The 21,258-nt window shown below is 35.9% G+C and overlaps 1 protein-coding gene across 1 annotated transcript in view; it reads left to right on the top strand.

The window, feature by feature from the left end:
• LOC150097089 (myosin-14-like) overlaps positions 1–21,258 on the top strand; it is a 1,147,103-nt gene that overhangs the window by 232,711 nt on the left and 893,134 nt on the right. Inside the window, exon 6 of the mRNA XM_090407039.1 lies at positions 10,304–10,396. Within this exon, the coding sequence (XP_090263165.1) occupies positions 10,304–10,396 (93 nt within the window). The remainder of the gene's footprint in view (positions 1–10,303; positions 10,397–21,258) is intronic.

The following is a 21,258-nucleotide window of genomic DNA, read 5'->3' as shown; positions in this document are numbered from 1 at the left end:
CCAAATCACGTGGCCCTCACGCCGTACTTCAGCACTGTTCAACGGGCAGTAGTAATAAAAAACTATAGAACAAGATATATGAGTTTTATTGAATTATTACATTGCACCACTGCAAGTTGTACAATGTAATAATTTGGATATTTCGGTTGATAACTTACCTGAAATATCCAAAATAGAAGAAAAAAAATATTTTTTTTTTATTTAAAAATTTTATTTCTTAAATTTATTTCCAAAAAAAATTTTGTAAAAATTACCCAAAACAATCTTATGACGACAATTTCTATGCCCGAACTGATACTTTTTTTTTTTGAAATTGCTGAATTCATTTTTTTCCGTTTGGGAAACAATTTGTTTAAATTTTTGCTAGTCATTAGTTTTTCAACCGAATATACACCGACAATTTACATATAACTTTTTTTTAAATTTCGTATAACTTTGAGTTTTTTGTCAATGAATACAGATCATGAAATTTTGTTTTTATTTTGTTTTTTGCTTGTTAGTTCACTTTAACCGTGTTTTTACCGACTTTTTTAAGTTCTTATTTTGTGCGACATAAATTTTTTTTGTTGATAAAAAAAGTTTATTCTGATGTAACTTTTTTATTTCGTTTTGAATTCTTTTCAATTTTTTTTCTTCGTTAGTCCATTTTAACTGACCTTTTACAGTCAGAAAGACCGTAACTTGGATTGCGGTTACTTTTTGCTATTCGGGAATATATTTTGAACACAATTTTAATTAATGCATTTGAAATTTATCAACACCCAGTGTTTTTTTTTTTTTTGCAGATTCTTATTGAAAAATTAGTCCAATTGGTGGGCAGGATAAAATCATATCGCGGGCCACATCTGACCTGCAGGCCCTAGTTTGGAGACCCCTGCTCTAGAGGAACAATCCTAAAAAATGCTCTCTTACTATTACCTCAGGTTTGGACATCTCACTATCTGATGGAATGACAATATCAACAAAGCATACAATCATCGTCAGCTGTTCAATATGGCTAACGTCTAGAGTGTAATCCAAGATGACTAAATAATATTTTGCCGATTTTACAAGGGATAAGATGTTATTTTTTTATAGCTTTTGCCAAGATTTGTATAAGCTCATTTTGAATATCTTTTCCTAAATAATGGATCATTATTTCTTGACTTTTGACTCTACGTACATGTTCTTTATTCAACAAACTTCAAAAAATTACCATTACTGGCAGTGTACAACTTTTCGTTAGTACCACGAAATGCAGGATTTTGTGTGCCTAGTACTCTAACTATAGCAATCAAACGTTCCAATATTTGACGTCAGTATTGTTCTTCTTCTCTGATTGTTTGCTGATTGAATTTATCAAGAGTTGTTTCTGCGATTAATCGCAATTCAAGTTCTTTCCAAGTTTGATAGTTTTCTAAATAAGAAGTACTCCTCTCATGTGAAGAAAGGAATACTCCAATATTTTTCCAGTCTTTGACTCCTGATTTTTGTAGAGTTTTTATTTTTTTTACTGAATATTTTAGAACAAAAACAAAAAACTGCATTCTTTGATACTGAATATATTAACCATTGACGGTACACTACTTCATTGTTCGGTAGTATTCTCTTGTAGTGTAAAGAGGAAAATCTTCTTTTTTGTGAATCTTTGGGAAATCGTATGACACAATGTGTTGTGGTCCATTTTGTACTAAGATTTATCGAAAATTATCGTTAAAATGAGAAGGCCAATCCACTGGATCACTGTAATTTAATACAGGAATAGTAGTATCTTCTGGTTTGTCTTTGGTATCTTCGTTTTCTTTATTTTGCACATCTGTTCTTGGATCGTTATCGTTAATAAGAGTAACACAACATTCATCTTTTGTATCTTCAGCAAAAGAATTATCATGTTCATCTTTATTAGTTGTTTCTCTTGTGCAGAGATATTTCAAGAAAGAACTCTCTTGCTTCGCTAGTTCTTTAGCTTTTTCTGATTTTCTTTTCCGATACTGAGCTCCAGATGGTCATTTTTTATCAGCCATAGTTAACTAAAAAATTATACTTTTATAAATAACCTTTCCTATATAAAATAAAAGTATTTTTAAAAAAGTCACAGACTTATTATTAGTTACTCACACATTATTAATAATTAATTTATTGTTAATTCATTTTGGACACTAAAATTAACTCGAAAAATTAAATGTTTTTTAAATTATTTTAACAAATTAATTTTTAATAATTGATTATCGAAAATAAAATGAACTCACCTGATTCAATCGCTCGATACTTTGAACAACTTATGGAGATATTGAAATACGTTTCAATATCTCCGTAATCCTCACTTTCTTCACACATTGTTTGGAAAATCCACACCAAATCCCCACATAAACTAAAATGTTTCTAATTGACATTAAACAAAATAAAATTGTCTTTCAAGTTAAATTAATAGGTAAATTAATAGAGCTTTTTTAATTAATTTGAAAATTATCTGTTATAATTTATTTACAAAAAAAAGTTATAAAATACTGAAATTTAATATTTTAAAATGTTAACATTTTAAAATATTTATCTTAACTGAATTTTAAATAGCGATAAGTTCAAATCATTTAGGTAAGGAACAAAAAAGAACCAAGAGTTAAATAGTAAAATAGTGTGAGGGATAAGGAAAAAGAAACGATACCTAAATCATATATCACTATTTAATTTTGATATTTTAGTAAAGTATGAATAAAGCATAGCTTGAATTTTTGCGCCCGTTCATGGCTTGCGCCCTAAGCGGTTGCCTGGTTTGCTTACATGGTAACGCCGGCCCTGGGTTTTGTAGATTTGTTACTGACATTTTTTTACTGAATTTTTGAATATTGTCCTGAATGGAACATAATGGCAGTACGAACAATATCTGTATGCCGTGTAGTGTGAAGATCAAATGTTATTAACATTTGATCTTCACAAGTAATTTCACAAGTATTTCAGTTTTTCACAATGGTTTAATGATGTTGTCAGTGCAACATGTATGTGTGAAAGATGTGTTTGTGGAGTGACTGAACAGGAGATGAGAGAATGTATGCATTTATGGAAAGTGTAATATTTTATTAGACTGCAAGTTATCAGCAAATGCAAAACAAACTGAAGAAATTAAAGTTGGTGTAAAAGTGTTTATGAAATTATGAAAGGTATGAAATTATTAGCCAACTTTATAAAAAAAATGGCTACTACAACAACAAAAACAACAGTTTGCAAGATCCTCCACAATAATACCATTAACATAAAAAAAAATTACAAGAATATCATTGTCATAGCATATATTAGGGGAATATGAGAAAAAATAGAACACTATGTAAATACAACATTAAGGCAACCTTCAGACCTTTTGGAAATTTAAGAAGTATACTCAGGATGATTAAGAAGTATACTCAGGGGATCTTTGGATGAGCATCCAAAGATCCCCTACCCTACCCTACCCTACCTTGCCCACCCAGGGGTTTACAAAATTCTTTGCACTTGCAACCTACCCTGCATAAGGGAAACTAGGATTACCATCCCAATAAGAAAAGATGAAAATAAACATCACATTAAATTCCTCCATTATGGTAAAACAGGCTTCTAAGACCACACACTTCAAACATGTTACACAGAATCAATTGGAAACGCACCAAGTCCCTACACTGCACCAAAACTTCATTTAAAAGAAAGTTCAAAGAAGCCTGTGAGTAGAAACATCATCTGAATCTTAACAGAAATGATGGATTAATAATTCCAAGAATCTGGAGGATCCATCTGCAATATATATATATGGAATCCAGAACATGATTGTAGAACTCCAACACAAGAAAACCGTAATATAGGAGGACTTTAGATATGTATGTTATGTAGTTCTGCTGTAAAACTTTTTTTATTTATTTAGTTTTTTTTTTATCTATATATTAGTATAATGATATGTATAAAAAGTTATATTATTTTGTTAGTTAATTAAGAAGGTTCTAAGATGAATAAAGAGAAAAAGATATGGCTCAAGTTAAGCATGGAGAAGTCATATCACATAAGTGATATCAGGGGAACTAGCTATAGATCCAGGAATGAGTTGCTATGTTTGTATACAAATGCTAGAAATGTAAGAAACAAGGCAAATAAAATGGTTGCATTAATTGAGTCTGTTCACCCAAGTATTGTTGGAATAAATGAGACATGGTTAGATGAGGATATCATCCTGACAAGAATAGAGATGGAAGGGTATGATGTGTTTCGTGAGGATAGAAGGGGTAAAAAGGGAGGAGGAGTGCTATTAACGATAGAGAAAGAGTTATGTCCATACAAAGTAGAGATGCAAGAGGGAAATAGTGCTAGTGATTTTTAGGCAGTATGGTGTGAGATAGAGGTGAATGGAATCAATTACTTAGTTGGATGCTGTTATAGACCTGGTAATATGGATGGTAATGAATATGAAATGTATAATCAAATTAGCCAAGCAAATAAGAAAAGGGAGATCATTATGGGTGATTTTAATTATGTCAATATAGAGTGGTATGATGAGATAGCAACTGGAAGTAAAGAAAATGAGTTTCTTAAATTTTTGAGTTCCAGGGGTTTACAAAATTCTGTGCACCTGCAACCTACCCTGCCTAGGGGAAACAGGGAGCACGTAACACGAAAACAGAGTACGTAACAGAGGGCACACGAGGATTGAGAGTCTTGGATTTAATCCTCTCATCAGAGGATGTAATTATAAATGAGGCATCAAGTTATCCTTCAGTTGGTGAGAGTGACCATGAAGTGATTACCTGGGTGGTTGCCAGTGTGAGGACCTCTGTGAGAAAAGGGTATATGTGGAACTACAAGGCTGGTGATTATGAAGAGCTCAGGAGACAGCTTGCAGGTGTAGCATGGAATGAGGAGCTAGCTGGAAAAGAGATCAATGCAACTTGGGGAAATTCAAGAACTGTCTAGAAAAAGCAATGTCTAAATGTATTCCAAGGGTCAGAAGGTTAAATAAGGTAAGTGTCAATTGGATGAATGAAGAGATTAAGCTTGCAATAGAGAGGAAAAACGCATTATGGAGGCAGCATAGAGGAGTGGTAATAACCAATTCCATGAAGATTACAAAGACCAGGCAAGGAGGGTGACTTGGTTGGTAAGGGTAGCAAAAGTGAAGTATGAGCAGCAGTTAACTCATGAAGCCAAAAAGAATCCTAGGAGAAAATGGTATAAGGACAGGCTACTGTGGAAGATATAGTGGAAATACTTAATGAGCAGTTCATAAAGGTCTTTCATTCTTGTGAATGTGACATCATGAAGAGATTGAGAGCAGTTGATGATGGGGAGAAGAGGCTGACCGTAAGTGAGCAAGAGGTGTATGGGGAATTATGCAAACTTGATGTTAATAAGGTTGTGGGACTTGATAATATATCACCACATATTCTGAAGGAATGTGCCAGGGAGTTGACATCTGCATTGACATATTTTTTTAATATGAGTGTTGCACTGGGTCGAGTTCCAAAGGAGTGGAAGGAGTGCAAGATTGTGCCGCTTCATAAGGGAGGTGGTAGAACTCAAGCATCAAACTACCTATCTGTGTGTCAGGTGTTGTAGTTAAGTTGTTGGAGAAGCTTGTGAGAATTAGGATCCAGAATTGGGTTGACAACAATGGTATTATCTTTCATGGACAGCATGGATTTACTAAAGGGAGGTCATGTTTTAGTAATCTACTTACTTATTACAATAAGGTAACTGCTTCCATGGACAGAGGAGAAGGATACACAGTAATATACTTAGATTTCGCAAAGGCTTTTAATAGAATATTATTATTATTATTATTATTATTATTATTACATGACACCTCCAGGGAGTCCAAATACTCATCGAAGGAGGGATCTACTCTACAGCTTTGTCTCCACCACTCAATCCACCAACTACAACGAACCGCAACTACACATGATAAGTTGATAGTCAAACTGCAGTGGATGGGGTTGGATATTAGATTGGTGCATTGAATCAGAGACTGGCTATCTAATAGGTATCAGCAAGTTGTGTATGGAAGAGCAATATCCAGGAAGAGGAAAGTCACGAGTGGTGTGCCTCAGTGCTCTGTTTTAGGGCCATTGCTGTTTAACTTGTAGTTAATAATATTGGCAAAAATTTGGATGGGATATTCTGTTGTTTACAGATGATGCAAAGTCGGGACAAACTATGAAGAGTAGAGAAGATGTTGTGGTCTTTCCAGAAGACTTGAATAAATTGGCACAGAAATGGGGATTAGAGTTAAATGTTGCAAAATGTAATGTTTTAAAATTTGGGAAACAAAGATGTGATGTAGAATTTATGCTTGGTGTGGATATATTGTTGGAAGTGAAGGAAATGAGAGATCTTGGGGTGATAGTGGATAAGGATCTGAAATTTAGGGGGCACATTACCAAAATTGTGAGGACAACTCTAGTAATTCTGGGAATGATGCAGAGGATACTGACCTGTAGAGGTCAGTATCCTCTGTCTAATCAAAGCCATTGTATAAGGCTTGAATTAGGCCACACATGGATTTCTGTGCACAGATTTGGTTATCTGGTTTTCAAAAGGATGAAGAGATGCTATAAAGGGTCCAGAGACGATGAAAAGTAGTTGTTTTGCATGAAGAGTGTACATGATCGAAATGTATTCTGTGAGAGAGCGACAAGTGAAGAGTGGGTGAATGCATTTAATGGACAATATGATGAGTTGTGTGATGATAATAATATATTATAAACCAATAATAATAATATTTGGTCTCATCACTTTCATGTAGAGGCCAACTCATTGAACTGCTTTGCTTCTGTATCTGCAAATGGATGAGATACTAACTCTCTAGCTCACTGCAGTTTGTTAGGCTTGCCCATTAATATTATCCATACTGTACGTAAGAAAGTGGGAGGAGAGGAATAGAACTAAAGGCCCTTATCTGGAGACCAAGCATGGCAACAGTAGTGTCACTTCAGGCCTCCAGTTGGAAGGCAGTGGTGTTTCACAGGTGATGAAGTTGATCTATCACTACCTAAATAGTGACATTGTGTACTTTAGAAATATAAGAGATATAATGCTGTTTTTTTATTTATTTTTTAATGCATATCTCAATTTAAGAAGGTCATAATCCCATAACACATTACCACTGGGTGAGCTAAAGGTCATATAATCTTGAAACACTTCTCTAGAGACGAAATCTGAAACTTTTTTCAAGCTACTTTAGTCTTTCATTAAGAAGAGTGGTGGTCTCACAGGATGAAATAAAATTGATATACCAGCTTAGAGTACTGTAATGCATTTGTGTTGTGCAGTTATGCTCCATTAGTCAGGTGAGGTTCTGAATTTGGGGATAATGTGTTAACATCAGAGATTTGAATTTCAAATGACACATTGCTTGAGTTGTGAAGAACACACTGTATTTTACCTATAAAAGAAGGACACTGACATATAGAGATGATGATGTGGTTATGTGACTGTTGAAGTTCTTGATCAGACCATACTTGAACTGTTGTGTGAAGATTTGTTCATCTGATTTATGTTGTGATGAGAAATGTTGGTAAATATCCAGAGACAAGTGATATTAATCTTTCAAGACAGGGGATACTATAGACTTCAGTTGGTGAGTTTTTTTGTAATGAAACTCATAGGATAATCATTATTATAGAATCACACGTGTACTACAGCAAAAAATTGATTTATTACACAGCTATTTCATCTTACATATATCTCATGTTGTCTCTCGCCTTATCTGTGTTCTCTGTCCATCTCAGTATGGACAGAGAACAACAAGGAATTTAAATAAAAGAAGCAGTATAATGCATGCATTATTTCTCTATGTTATATAGCTGCATGTTCATTGGTCCCAAACTATTAGACTAAGAGTATTAGACTAAAAAGAAAATTAAATTGTATAATTTTGAGTTTGAAAAAAAAAAAACAACAACACACTTTTGTGAATGCAATTTATTTAATACGGTTGAGGATGACAATTTTTAACTACCCTCTATGCAAAGAAACCACTTTTCACCTCTAGTGTGAACTTAATATGAGTTGTAGTGTATTGATTTTTTGTAGAAATTAACGGAATTCTGGTTTTGTGGGAAATTGTCATCCTTAACTGTATTAAATAAATGTACACATCTAACATGGACAATCATAAACATCCACGCCAAGGGCATGGATGTTTATGATTGTCTGCGAAAGCCTAGTGGTGGTAATTGGTGGTAGATGCCATTGGTGTTAGATGATGAAGGTTGCTGGAGTAGGGAGACGAGGAGTTGTAGAGTTGATGCCCTCTCTCGATGAGTCTTTGGACTCCCTGAAGGTGTGATATAATAATGATATAAAAAAAATTGGCTGCCCTATGAATGTAATCTTATGGCATCACAATTATTTATTTATTTAAAAAAAATGTGTTGGGTTGGCAATTAAGTTCGTTCAGTTTTTCAGAGTGGAATGAAACGCATTTTATTTAATATATATAATACATACTCGTCAGTTATATATTGACCCTCTTTATCAACGACCTCTTGCCATCTGTCCACCAACTTCATTATGCCGCGTTCATAAAACTCCTGAGGTTTAGTGGTGAAAAACTGATCCAGGTGTCTTTTGACAGCCTCCTCATTAGCGAAGCTTTTCCTGTTCAGAGAATTCTGCAATGATTGGAATAAGTGGTAATTTACTCTGGGTTGTTAACGATGTGTGGGGTCTTGCATTGTCATTATGAAAGACAACTCCTTTCCGATTTGCCAATTCAGGATGTTTTGTACTAATTGCACAGGCCAGTCGCATTAACTGCGAGCAATAGACAGTTGAACCAATTGTTCTGCCTGATGGTAACACCTCGCAATGGACAACACCTTTATAATCCCACTACACAGAGAGCATGATCTTCTTTGGGTGCAGTTCCGCTTTCGAGGTTGTTTGCAGCAGTTCACTCTTGTGCCCCCCATGATCTTTTACGTACCACGTTATCATACACAATCCATTTTTTCTCCTGTAATCATCCGCTTCAAAAATTGGTCATTTTCTTGGTGACGTTGCAGCGAATCATAGATGGATATGCGAGCAGTCATATTGGCCTCAGTCAATTCATGCGGCACCCAAACATTGAGTTTTGAAACATATCCCAGCTTGTGCAAATGGTTTTCAACGCCTTGTATGGGATAGGTTCAGTACTGCAGCAATCTCCCACACTGTTTGTGACGGCTTTTTGCCAACGATATCCTTCACAACACTCGAATCAACCTTGGTCGGGCGATTGGCGTGAGGTGCATCACTGATGTTTAAATCTCCAGAACGGAATTCGTTTCTCTGCAGCTCGTTTGCCTTTTTTGAAATAAAAAAGCAAAATATGCTGATATTGTAAGTTATTTCCTTCCATTTCTAAAAATATGCTACACACATGCAACTGAAGTAGGCTGAATGAAAATTCACTGAAAGGTTATGTGAAATGTCGACTTTCAACTGCGCAATAGCGTTGCACTGTAGCACAACAATAGTGACAGGTGAAGTGGCGTAAACTTGTACTAACGCATAAGCCAAACGAACTTATTTGCCAACCCAATAACAGATTTGATAGATTACCACATGATAATTGATGTACAAGCCTGCAGAGGATACGAATAAATAGTATATTGGTTAGATGGATTGGAGATTGATTCTCTGAACAATACCAGCAACTTATAATAGAGACCTTCAATTTAGCTTAGGGATTCTATTAGATTAATACAGGAGAAATTATAAAAAGAGTGGATGTTCAGATGGGAAGAACGAGAGATCATCCCTGGAAGTTGTATAAAGATGTGGTGAAGAAGGGTGTGAGGAGTAGATTTTTTCCTTGGAGAATTAGTCAGTGGAATGCATTGCCTGAGTGCGTTGTGAGTGCAGGTGGTGTAAATAACTTCAAAACTCAGTATGATATAAATGTTGTTGCTGGTTGAGTGGGCCTCTCACGATGAGTCTGCTGACTCCATGGAGTTTACCAAATAATAATAATAATAAGATAGATAAGAACTACATGATTTTCTGTTTTTGGGCTTGTTTTTAGGATATGAATTTATTTTATGTATTTTTTTTATTTTTCATGCTGCAAGGAAAATTCTGAGGTAAAATTATATTTCCTATAATTCTAACATTTGTAATTACTGATGTATATGATAAGTATTAAAAAAAGTATTCACTATTATTCTACTGATTCTTCAGCATAGGAAAATATAAAAGACTATAGTAATTTGGTTTCATTATATGATTCAGTTATTAATGATATAATGAAACCTGATGCACAAATTATATAATACTATAAATAATTCGAATTGTACTGATTCTTTGAATATGAATTTTAAAATTTCAGGGTGAGTTAGAACAGCAATTATTACAAGCCAATCCTATACTTGAAGCAATTGGCAATGCAAAAACAGTAAAGAATGATAACTCATCAAGATTTGTAAGTGCTGCTATATTATTTATTTATTTATTATATGAAAAAACTGATTTAACAATCTGTGTTCTTCAATTCTGATTTAAGGAAATAAGAAATACTACTTTGACGAAATTTTTTCAATGCCTGTTTATGCTCACAAAACTGTAAATGGCATCCTGTATTCCATAATTTTTAATTAATTTTGTGTTCTCTCATTTTATGTCCACAGGTTTACTGATGATACCCTACTTCATTTGTTCCATCTCATTCAGCAAACTATGCAATGCTCAGACATCCCATGTTAAGATTGTCTGAAAGCAGTACTTTGAACACTGATCACTATACCATTCTGCTGTGGGCTAAGGATAACCTAGTCAATGTTACCAAAATGCAGTCTTGCCTTTTTTTTTTTTTCACAAAAAGGGGTCTCAGCTAGGCTACCCTTATTCTCATCATCATACATATCAAGGATTTAGGCCTAGCATGGCCTCTTACGGCCTTAGAAGTCGTCATTGAGTCTTTTAAGAGGACGTTCTGGTTTTCTTTTTCCTAATGGCTTGTACTTTAAGGCTTGTTTTGGTAATCTTTCTATTTTCATTCTTTGAATATGTTCCATCCATTTATGTTAATATTTTTTATTTTTTTATATTACCGATTCTTGATTTAATTCTTTCATAATTTCTTCGTTTCTTTTGTGATCAAATAGAGTATACTTTGCAGTTTTTCTCATAAACTTCATTTCTGCTGTTATTAATCTTTGTTTGTCTTTTTGTTTTATTGTCCAAATTTCACTCCCATACAATAAGACTGGTAGGGCTAATGTATTATTATCCAGGCCTCCATGGAGTCAAAAGACTCATCATGGGAGGTCGTTTTTATGAAAAAAAGTTTATCATATCACTCCTTGAACCCATTGACCATTCCCACTCCAACCACTCTCTCAGGCAATGCATTCCAAGGTTCAACCACTCTCCACGCAAAGAAACCACTCCTCACCCTCTTGCACACGACCTCCTTTCGTAACTTCCAGGGATGGCCCTGGAAGTTATTATTATTATTATTACTATTATTGTTCCGGGCAACTCCAAGGAGTCTACAGACTCATCGAGGGAGGCCCTAACATCATGTCAAGAACAACTATTCGACATTGACACAGTATCTATCATACCTTGCCTTGAACTCATTCATGGTCGTAGCACTCACAACAGACTCTGGAAGCTTATTCCACTCATTCACCACTCTCCAAGTAAAAAACCTAGCTCTAACACCCTTGTCAACCACGCTCTTGCCCAGTTTCCATGCATGGCCCCTAGTCCTCCCACCACCAGTCATATTTTCAAAAATATCTTCTGGATCAATTTTATAGAAATCCTTCAGTAATTTGAATGTCTCAATCATATCACCCCTCCTTCACCTGTCGTCCAATCTCTGCAACCCACAAATCTTCAACCTATTTTCATAAGGTTCATTCCACAGACCTGCTATCATCTTGGCCACTCGTCTCTGGATCTTCTCCACTTCTTCCCCATCACGAAGAAAACCTGGTGCCCATAACTGGGCACAGTAGTCCAGATGGGGTCTTATCAAGGCTTGATAGAGAGGAACAACAACTTGTTTGTCTCTGCATGTTAAAGTATTTTTCAGAAGCCAAGTGATTTGATGAGCTGATTTAGCCACTTTTGCAATATGCCCCCTAAACTTCAATTCCCTATCCACCAACACTCCCAAATCCCTGGCCTCATCAATCTCCTAGAGTACGGTTCCACCAATGCTATATACTGCTGCTATTCTTTTCACCCCCAAAGTGCATAACCTTACACTTTGCCACATTAAATTGACATCCATTTTTCCTAGCCCAGTCCTCCAAACTATCCAAATCATCCTGTAAAATTTTGACATCCTGTGCACAATTGCGCTACCCAACTTTGCATCATCAGCAAACAAGTGAACACTTCCTCTCAAATCCTTTCCTATATCATTGATGAACAAATTGAAAAGCAGTGGTCCAAGAACAGAGCCCTGCAGCACACCACTAGTCACAAGCTGTCTTTTAGACTCCACTCCTGAATAAACCACTCTCTGGTATCTCTCCTTCAACCACCCTCCTATCCATCTCACCAACCCTATATCTATCCCCATCTGCTCCAGTTTACTGATTAGGGTTCCATGTGGTATCCTGTCAAAGGCCTTGGCAAGGTCCAGTAGTATCACTGTAAACCCATTACCCCTATCCAGTTCAGCCATCACTGTGTTATAAAACGTGAGCAAGTTACTGAGGCATGATCACAAAACCCTTCACAAAACTATGTTGTCCCCCATACAATATCCCTTCATCTATCCAATCCTGTATTCTTTTCTTGACTAATTTCTCTAAGACCTTGACAATGATTCCTGATATGCTAATCGGTCGGTAATTTACAACAGCATTCTTGGAACCACCTTTATGCAGTGGAACTATTTTCCCCTCTTTCCACCCCCTCGGGACTAACCCAGACCCGAGACTCAAATTAAACAAAATGGTCAAGGGTACTGACAATTCTTTAGCTGCTTCTCGCACGCCATGAGCTGGTATACCATCCAATCCCACAGATGTATTGACATTGAGGTTATGCAATAGACTACTCACCTCCACTTCATTCACCACAATTCCCATATAGTCTACTGGTTTATTCGTTTCTGCAATATTTCTGCAATATTATTCGTGTCACCACCTGGATGATATATTCTTGCAAAGTGCTCACTCAGTAACTTAACTATATCAACTGATTCAGTTACCTCCCTACCATCGGCATTCTTTAAAATCATTCTGCCATGTACATTTTTCCTTTTACTTGCTACATATCTAAAAAACTGTTTAGGATTCTCTTTAGCCTGCATGGCCTGTTCTTTCGTAATCCTTTTTTGCTTTTCTTACCACACTTGTTACCCTTCTGGCCTGCGCTTTATACCGTTCATGTGCCTGCCGGTCACCTTTCTCCTTAAATTCCCTCCATAGTTGTTTCTTTTTTTGCAACTCAAGCTTAATGGTGTTATTCATCCATTTAACCCCTACTTGATTTATTATTCGGACTCTAGGTATACAGTCATCCATTGCTTCATGCAAACACTTCTTAACTGCCTCCCATGCACTATCAACTTCTGGTCCTTGCAGTTGTACATGCCATGGCACTGAACCAATCAAACTCCTAAGCTTGTCATACTTCCAGCCCGATAATTCCACATGCACCCTGTCTTAATTGAAAATTCCACACCTTTAGCCATCTCCCAAATCAAGACCTTATGATCACTCTCACCAATTGGTGGCATTGTGGTCATATTTGTTACAGCCAAATCCTCAGATGTAATTACTAGGTCAAGCACCCTCTGACCCCTAGTATTTTCCATTACATGCTGTCGCAGATAGTTATCCCTTAATAACCGCATAAAATCCAATTCCTTCCTCCCGTGTGTCCTCTCCTCACTCCAATCAATGCGACCATAGTTGAAATCTCCCATAATAATTACCCTCCTTCCACTCATTTCTTCTATTTGCTTGTGCATACTGTCTCCACCATCTTTTCCATCACCTGGTCTATAGCAGCACCCAATTGTATATTTAGTTCTGCTAGCCACAATCTCACACCAAATGGTCTCAAATGTGCTCTTTTCTCTATCCTGCAATTCAACTTCTATTCTCCTTGGCTGCAGCTCATCAGCTATCATCAACAATACTCCTCCCCCCATTTTATTCTCCCTGTCATTCCTGAACACACTATACCCATCACATTCAATCCCACTAGCTATATCATATACACTCAGCCATGATTCACTAATACGAATAACCTGTGGTCCGGAAGTGCCAACCATGGCTCAAAACTCTTTCTTCTTGTTCCTAATACTCCTAGCATTAGTGTACATGAATTTAAGACCCCCATTAGCCCCAACCCTACCTTGATGCCTTATATTAACTATCCCACTCTGATTTGTTGTCCTTATTCACTCGGACATATTATATTCATTCATACATTCAACTGCCTCCTTAAGGACTCTATATCTACCCCCCCCCTAATAAATCTAGTTTCCCTGAATTTGCACATCCACTACATTCAGCAACACTTTCTCAAGTCTCCTTACACTGTGACCATTCAAATGCAAGCCATCCATCTTATATAGATCCTTTTGCCCATCGAACTCACTCCACACATCCACAAATTCCACACCACTCGTCATACATAACCCACGCATAAAGTCATTCGCAATTATGGTCCTCCTTTTAAACATTTCACTGTCATACCGTGGCAAAAGACTAATCATTCTGACTCTCTCACTCTTTTCTTTTGCTACTTCAAACAATTCATTCAGGTCTTCTATCATTTCCATTTTATCTCCTTTCAAATCATTCGTACCTGCCACAACAATCATTTCTTTCACCCTTTCCTTTTGCTCTCTAATAGACTCAGTTACATTCTTTATCGTCACACCAGGTTGGTACGATTTTGTCAAATCCTCTACTAACACACCTCGTACTAACGAGTCTTCATACAGCACTCTATCCTTCATTTTGTTCATGTTCACACTCATACGCCTATTTTTCCTGTCATACTTTATATTATTGGCTGGTTCATTCAGTCGACTTTTGCTCATACGCTCTAGCTGCTGTTTTGCCCTTTGTATCGCACATTCATCAATGCGATCTCACTCATTGCATCTATTTCATCTTTTTTATTCTCTGTAAAACCATTGATACTATCGTTCACACTTTCTACATTCACACTCTCACAATTCTCTGGTACAACCTTGCCATTTCTTGTCATACCCCTATTTTCTTCATTCTGAAGTTTGACAAAAATATCATACTCACGATCCGAAATACACTTCAATTCCTCATTCTCCCTACATTTTCTACACACATTCAATCCTTTATTATTATCTAACCACACTCTGAAAAGCGTACATTTTGCAGATAGTACACTGAATCATCTCCTTTACATTACCGTTCTTGAAAGAAGATGGCGAACCATCATTACTTTCCGCCATTTTCCTTCGTACTGCAGCCATACTTACTAGTAACGTATTTTATCAAATTATTAATTATAAACACCAAAAACACACAAACAGATGCACTAAGATATGCAAAGCAAACAAAACTACGCAATATTAAAGTAAATTTATCAACGATAACTGAAAATAACACTTATCTTATCAGGAGCTTTCACGAACACTACACACTACGAATCCCTCTAGCAGCGACTTCCCGACATAGATTATGTTATAAAACACTTTAGTACACTAAATACACTAATAAAACTACAATAATATACTAAAATTACACAATTAAATCTAACAAAATATTTAATAAATCAACAAAAATCACAAATCTTTCAGGAGCTCTCTGACAGTACATCTTTTCACCAGCTAGCCTCGACACCAGTCTTCTAGTTAAGTTAGTCTGGTTTGTTTTTGAACTAGGTTTGGTTTAAATATAGAGTTAATTACACGTGTTATTTTTAAATATTTTGCAGTTTTTAGGTTTATATTGGGTTGTTGCAAATGAAATGGCCGATTTTAAGGACGATTGAAAATGAAGAGAATAAAAAGAAGAAGAATACCTGTTTAATCAAAGTAATCTCCAGCAGCATCAATGCATGTTGCCAATGTGTGGCAAGGTCATTTATACCATTTGTAAAAATCAGTGTCTCTGGAAGTGATGAAGTCCTCCACAGCCCAATAAATTGATGCGTTGTTGGCAAAGCATTTCTTGGACAAAAAATGGCTCAAGTGATGGAAAAAAATGGTAATCTGTTGGGGAAATGCCAGGAGAGGAGAGTATGGAGGATGAGGCACAATTTTGTATCCGAAATTGTTGATTTGCTGTATGGTTGACACTGCCGTATGTGGTCGGACGTTATCCTGAAGCAATAGGATCCATGTCTATTCACAAGTGCAATTTGTGAATAGATATAGAGTCCTTTTAAGGCACAATTTGTGATGCATTTGCCGCATATCTGTACAATATCGAGCTGTATTTATCGTTTCACCTCGTGGAAGGAATGAGTAGTGAATAAGACCAGCATAAGACCACCATGTAGTAAACATCTTCATTGAATGCAGAGGTGCCTTTGGAGTCCTTCCTGGAGCGTCTTTCACTCCCAACCACTGCGATGAACATGTACGATTGTCACAGAATGTCCACTTCTCATCCACAGTCACAATTTGTTGCAGGAACCTTTCTTCTTTACTTCTTAAGAGAGAAGAGCACACTTTCAAACATCATGCTTTGTTTTCATCTGTGAGTTTGTGAGGCACCCACTTGTCGAGCTTACTTACTTTTCCTGTTATTGCCAAGTGCTGTGAAACAGGTGAGAAGTATACATTTAGTGTTTGGGCAATCTCTCGTACAGTTTATCATGGATCTGATTCGATTAAATCCTTTAATTCATTCAAATGAATGGAGGAAGGACGATGGCCACGGGGTTCGTTTTGTAGCCTCAAATCTTCTGAGCGAAATTTTGCAAACCAATGGCAAGTGGATCTCTCATTAGTTGTTCCTCCACCGAATGCTTTATTGATGTTTTTTACTGCAGCCACTGCAGAATTTCCCAATTTGAACTCATAAAGGTATAACAATCTTAATTGACTGGGTTCCATGATTGACTTGTTGTCGGTATTCAATGTTTAATGCTCGTTAAACGAAACAAATACTACAATTGCATCACCCACGTGTGATGCTGTCACATGACATAAAAAATTTGCATATACCTCAGCGCTTGCTTTCTTCAGTAACCAGTAGAAACCTGACACTCATTGAACAGCCATTTCATTTGCAACAACCCAATATCTTTTTCATTTTCATATGTAATCATACATCCTAGGTAGTTAAATGAATTCACCTGTTCTAAGATCTTGTTATCTATTACTATTTTAGTTCTTACTGGATCTTGTCCTTTAAAGGCCATAGTTTTTGATTTTTATGTTGATATTATCATACCATAATCTTTGGCTATCTCATTTAAATCTAAAATAGCTTTCTGTAAGTTATCTTCAGAATTTGTAATTATTATTTGGTCGTTGGCAAAAAGGAGAGTGTTTAAGTTCACAGTAGGAGAAAGTTTAATACCTTGGTGGAAATTTTTATTCCATTTTATTGTTATTTTATTTAGGTAAATATTAAAGAGAGTTGCTGAGAGGGGGCATCCCTGTCGGATCCCTTGGTTTATCTCTCTCATATATGATTGCTCATGATCTAATCTTATTTGTATTTGATTATTTTCATATATACTTATGATAGCTTTTAGGATATTATTTAGTATTTGTCTTTCTTTTAATATGTTAAGTAAAATGCTTCTTTTAACTTTGTCAAATGCTTTTTGAAAGTCAATAAATGCAATATGTGTTTCTAAATTGTATTCTCTTCTTTTCTCTATTATTAATTTTAGGCAAAAGGCTGGGTCTATACATGATCGTCCTTTTCTAAATCCATTCTGTACTTCTAAAATAAAATTTTTGGAATATTTTATTGGTTTGCTATTTAATATTCTGCTATATATTTTGTAACAGTAATTTAGCATACTTATGCCTCTATAGTTTTTAGGGTCATCTCTATTACCTTTTTTAAAGATAGGAATCACAATTGCTTTTTTCCATTCTATTGGGGGGGGGTTACCAGTTGTATAAATTTATTTAAAAATAATAGGAATCTTTCTTTGAATCTTGTTCCTGTATATTTATATAGTTCTGAACCTAGCTTATCTTCTCCAGGTGATTTTCCGTTTCTTGTTTCTTTCAAGCTGATTTCTAATCGTTCTTTAGTTATTTCATTTTCATTAAATGTTTGCCAGTTGTCTTTTTTAAAATATTTATCTGTCCACAATTCTGTGTAGAAATTTATAAATTCTTCTAATTTCAGTTCGGTGTTTAATTTTGTTTTCTTTAGTATCTGCATTTAGGTGTTTCAAAATCTTATATACATTGGGTCTTATTTTATATAAATCATGTTCTAAATTAATTGTTCCATGATTCTCTGTCTTTTTCTGACTTCTCTTTTAGTATGGCTCATATTCTTTTATATTCTATTTCATCTTCTAATCTTTTACTGCTTAACCATTTATGATAGGCTTCTTTTTTCATTTTGATTATTTCTTTGGTTGTATCATCCCATATGTTCAGTTTTTTCATTTTGTTTGAATTTTTTGGTCTTTCATTTGCTGCTGCATTTAGTATCGTTTTTAAAATAAACCATTCTATTTCTTCATTCCTTATTCTCATTAGTACACAAATCACTAGACAGGAACACATATTCTCCCTTGGTCTGACAATTACCTCTAACTTCTCTTGATATGATGTGTTTATCACATCACTTCACTAGCTTTCAAAGCCTCTAGAAAAACTAACATTCTTTTCTGCTTAAGATGCCTTTTCACCCTTCCAGCTACATCTTCACTCATGTTTTATGTAGACTATTGTGGGCACTAAAAGTGACAGTCCTAACATGCTCTCTTCAGGTGTTTCTCTTTCGGGATCTCCTTAACAAGGTGGAGAACAAAGAATTAGTACATTTTCTATTATCTATCTAGGTGATTCTAGGTTGCCCCAAGTGTTTTTTTTTACCAGAAGCCAAGCCCTCCAATACTATTTTAGGTAAACTATCTGATCTAGCCATGTGGTCCAGCCACCAGAGCTGTTTTCAATGTATTTTAGTGATGATATTTTCTTGTGTTCTGGCAATGGAGTGGATTTTCCTTGTAACCATGTTATTTTTACATGTGCCATGTATGATATCTTCAGAAGTTTTCTGTATCACTTCATCTGGAAGGCATAGTCTTTTCTCATTCTTTAGCAATGTCTTACTCTCACATCTGTACAGTAAGACAGAGTTAACAAGGGTATCAGCAATATGTGCTTTAATATCATTTTTAGACTGGCCATTATTGTTGTATGCTTCTCAAGTAACTGAATCATTTTTTTCATCATTAACTGAAATTTTCATAGCCTTATTGCCTGAAGATATTTTTGATTTCTGAATGCTGATCTTTAATCAATAATCACCAAGTGTTAGTGATTAACTGTCTATTAATTTTCTTGTAACTGGTGTGCATTCTCTGCTCTGAGGTCACTATCATTGGTGAATCTGAGATTATGGATTATTTTGCCATCAACAGCAATTCATCAACATTATAATGAATACTGAGGATTTAATTATAGACATTAATTTAGTTTTTTCCTGAAAAACTTTAGTTTCTGAAAATCTCCATATATATCTTGCACCATGATTTTTTAAGTTTAATTTTGAGGAAAAACATGCGAGTTATATTCAAGTAAATACAGTATAACAAGGTGATGAATACATTGGACAACGGGGATGCTAATCTAAATATAGAGTGGTATGTTTAGATTTTGCAAAGGCATTCAGTAGATTGCCACATAACAATTTATTAGTTAAATTGGAACAGATGGTGTTGGATAGTAGATTAGTGTGTTGATTGCAGATAGGTGTCAGCAGGTTTGTACGGAGTAGTGACATTCCAGAAGAATAAAGTCACTAATAATGCTCCAAGTGTCTGTTTTGGGGCCGTTTGTTAAATTTGTATATAAATGGCATTGGAAAGGATTTAAATGGTGATATACAGTTGTTTGCAGATGGTGGAAATTTGGGAAAAGTTATGAGAAGTAGAGCAGATATTGTAGCTTTGCAAGAGAATATAAACAGACTGTCTGAATTGATGAGTGTGTGGGGGATGTTGGTTTAATGTTGCACAGTGTTAGGTTTTAAAATTTGGGAAGTAAAGATGGGATGCAGAGCTTAGGTTTGATGAGAATATTTTAGAGGAGGTGGAGGAGATGAAAGATCTGGGGGTGCTGGTGGATAAGAACTTGAAATTTCCTAGACATTTGGCTAAAGTTGTATGATGCTTTCATCAGCCACATATGGATTACTGTGCACAGATTTTGTTGCCAGGTTTTCAAAGAATGATGAAATGTTCAAAAAGGTTCAGAGATGATTGACTAAGTTGGTTTCTCTTCTCTGGAGTATGGAATATGAGGACAGATTGAAAGAATGCAAATTACAGAGCCTAGTGGAGCTTAAGGATCATCCTCAGCTATAGCCAAGTTAGTTGGTCTTGGGCATGGGCAGCAAGGTTTTTTCCCCAGTTTATCCTGGGGTTTTCCCTCCCGCAAAGCAGGCAAAACCGGGCCTGTGGAGACATGCTTTGACAGACATGAGATACTACTGGGAATAAGGAGCAACAACCTATTCCGTGGGATTGTTGGTAACGGAAGCTTACACGGTAAAATGTGTAGGCCTGTGCAAAAGCGTAACATACGATGTGAATATGATGAGTGGATAGAAGAAGAGGTGGGGGGGGGGAGACAGGTAAAAGGTAGTAAGGAGAATTACCAGATTAATATCGATGATATTTTATATAGAATATCTAGGACAGGAGAGAATGAGAGACCATCCCTGAAAGCTGTACAAGGAGGGTGTAAGCGAGGGAGTGAGATGATTTTTTTGCATGGAGAGTGGTGAGAGATCAAAATGCATTGCCTGAATGTGGTGAGTGCAGGGATAGTGAATGCATTTCACTCGAGGTATAATGAGCTGGGCACGTGAGAGTGGGACTTCCCATGAGTCTTTTGATTCTATGGAGGTCTGTTGATAATAATTATTATTATTATTAACATCTGACCTTGGAGTCAGAGACTCACCATGCGAGGTACACACTGTTACACACAATCCAACCATGCCTTAAACTGATTCAATGTGTCTACATTCACAACACACTCGGGATGCATTCCACTCACCGACCACTCTCCATGCAAAGAACCTTCTCCTCTCTCCTCTGTTCACACCCTCTGTATACACTTTCAAACAATGGCCTCTTGTTCTACCTCTCTCTCCCATTTTATGA

Source organism: Typopeltis vanoorti, chromosome 17 (assembly GCF_054136105.1).
Source record: "Typopeltis vanoorti isolate ZY-2024b chromosome 17, IOZ_Tvanoo_1.0, whole genome shotgun sequence".
Lineage (NCBI taxonomy): Eukaryota > Metazoa > Arthropoda > Arachnida > Uropygi > Thelyphonidae > Typopeltis > Typopeltis vanoorti.
This window is presented reverse-complemented; position numbering and strand designations above follow the sequence as displayed.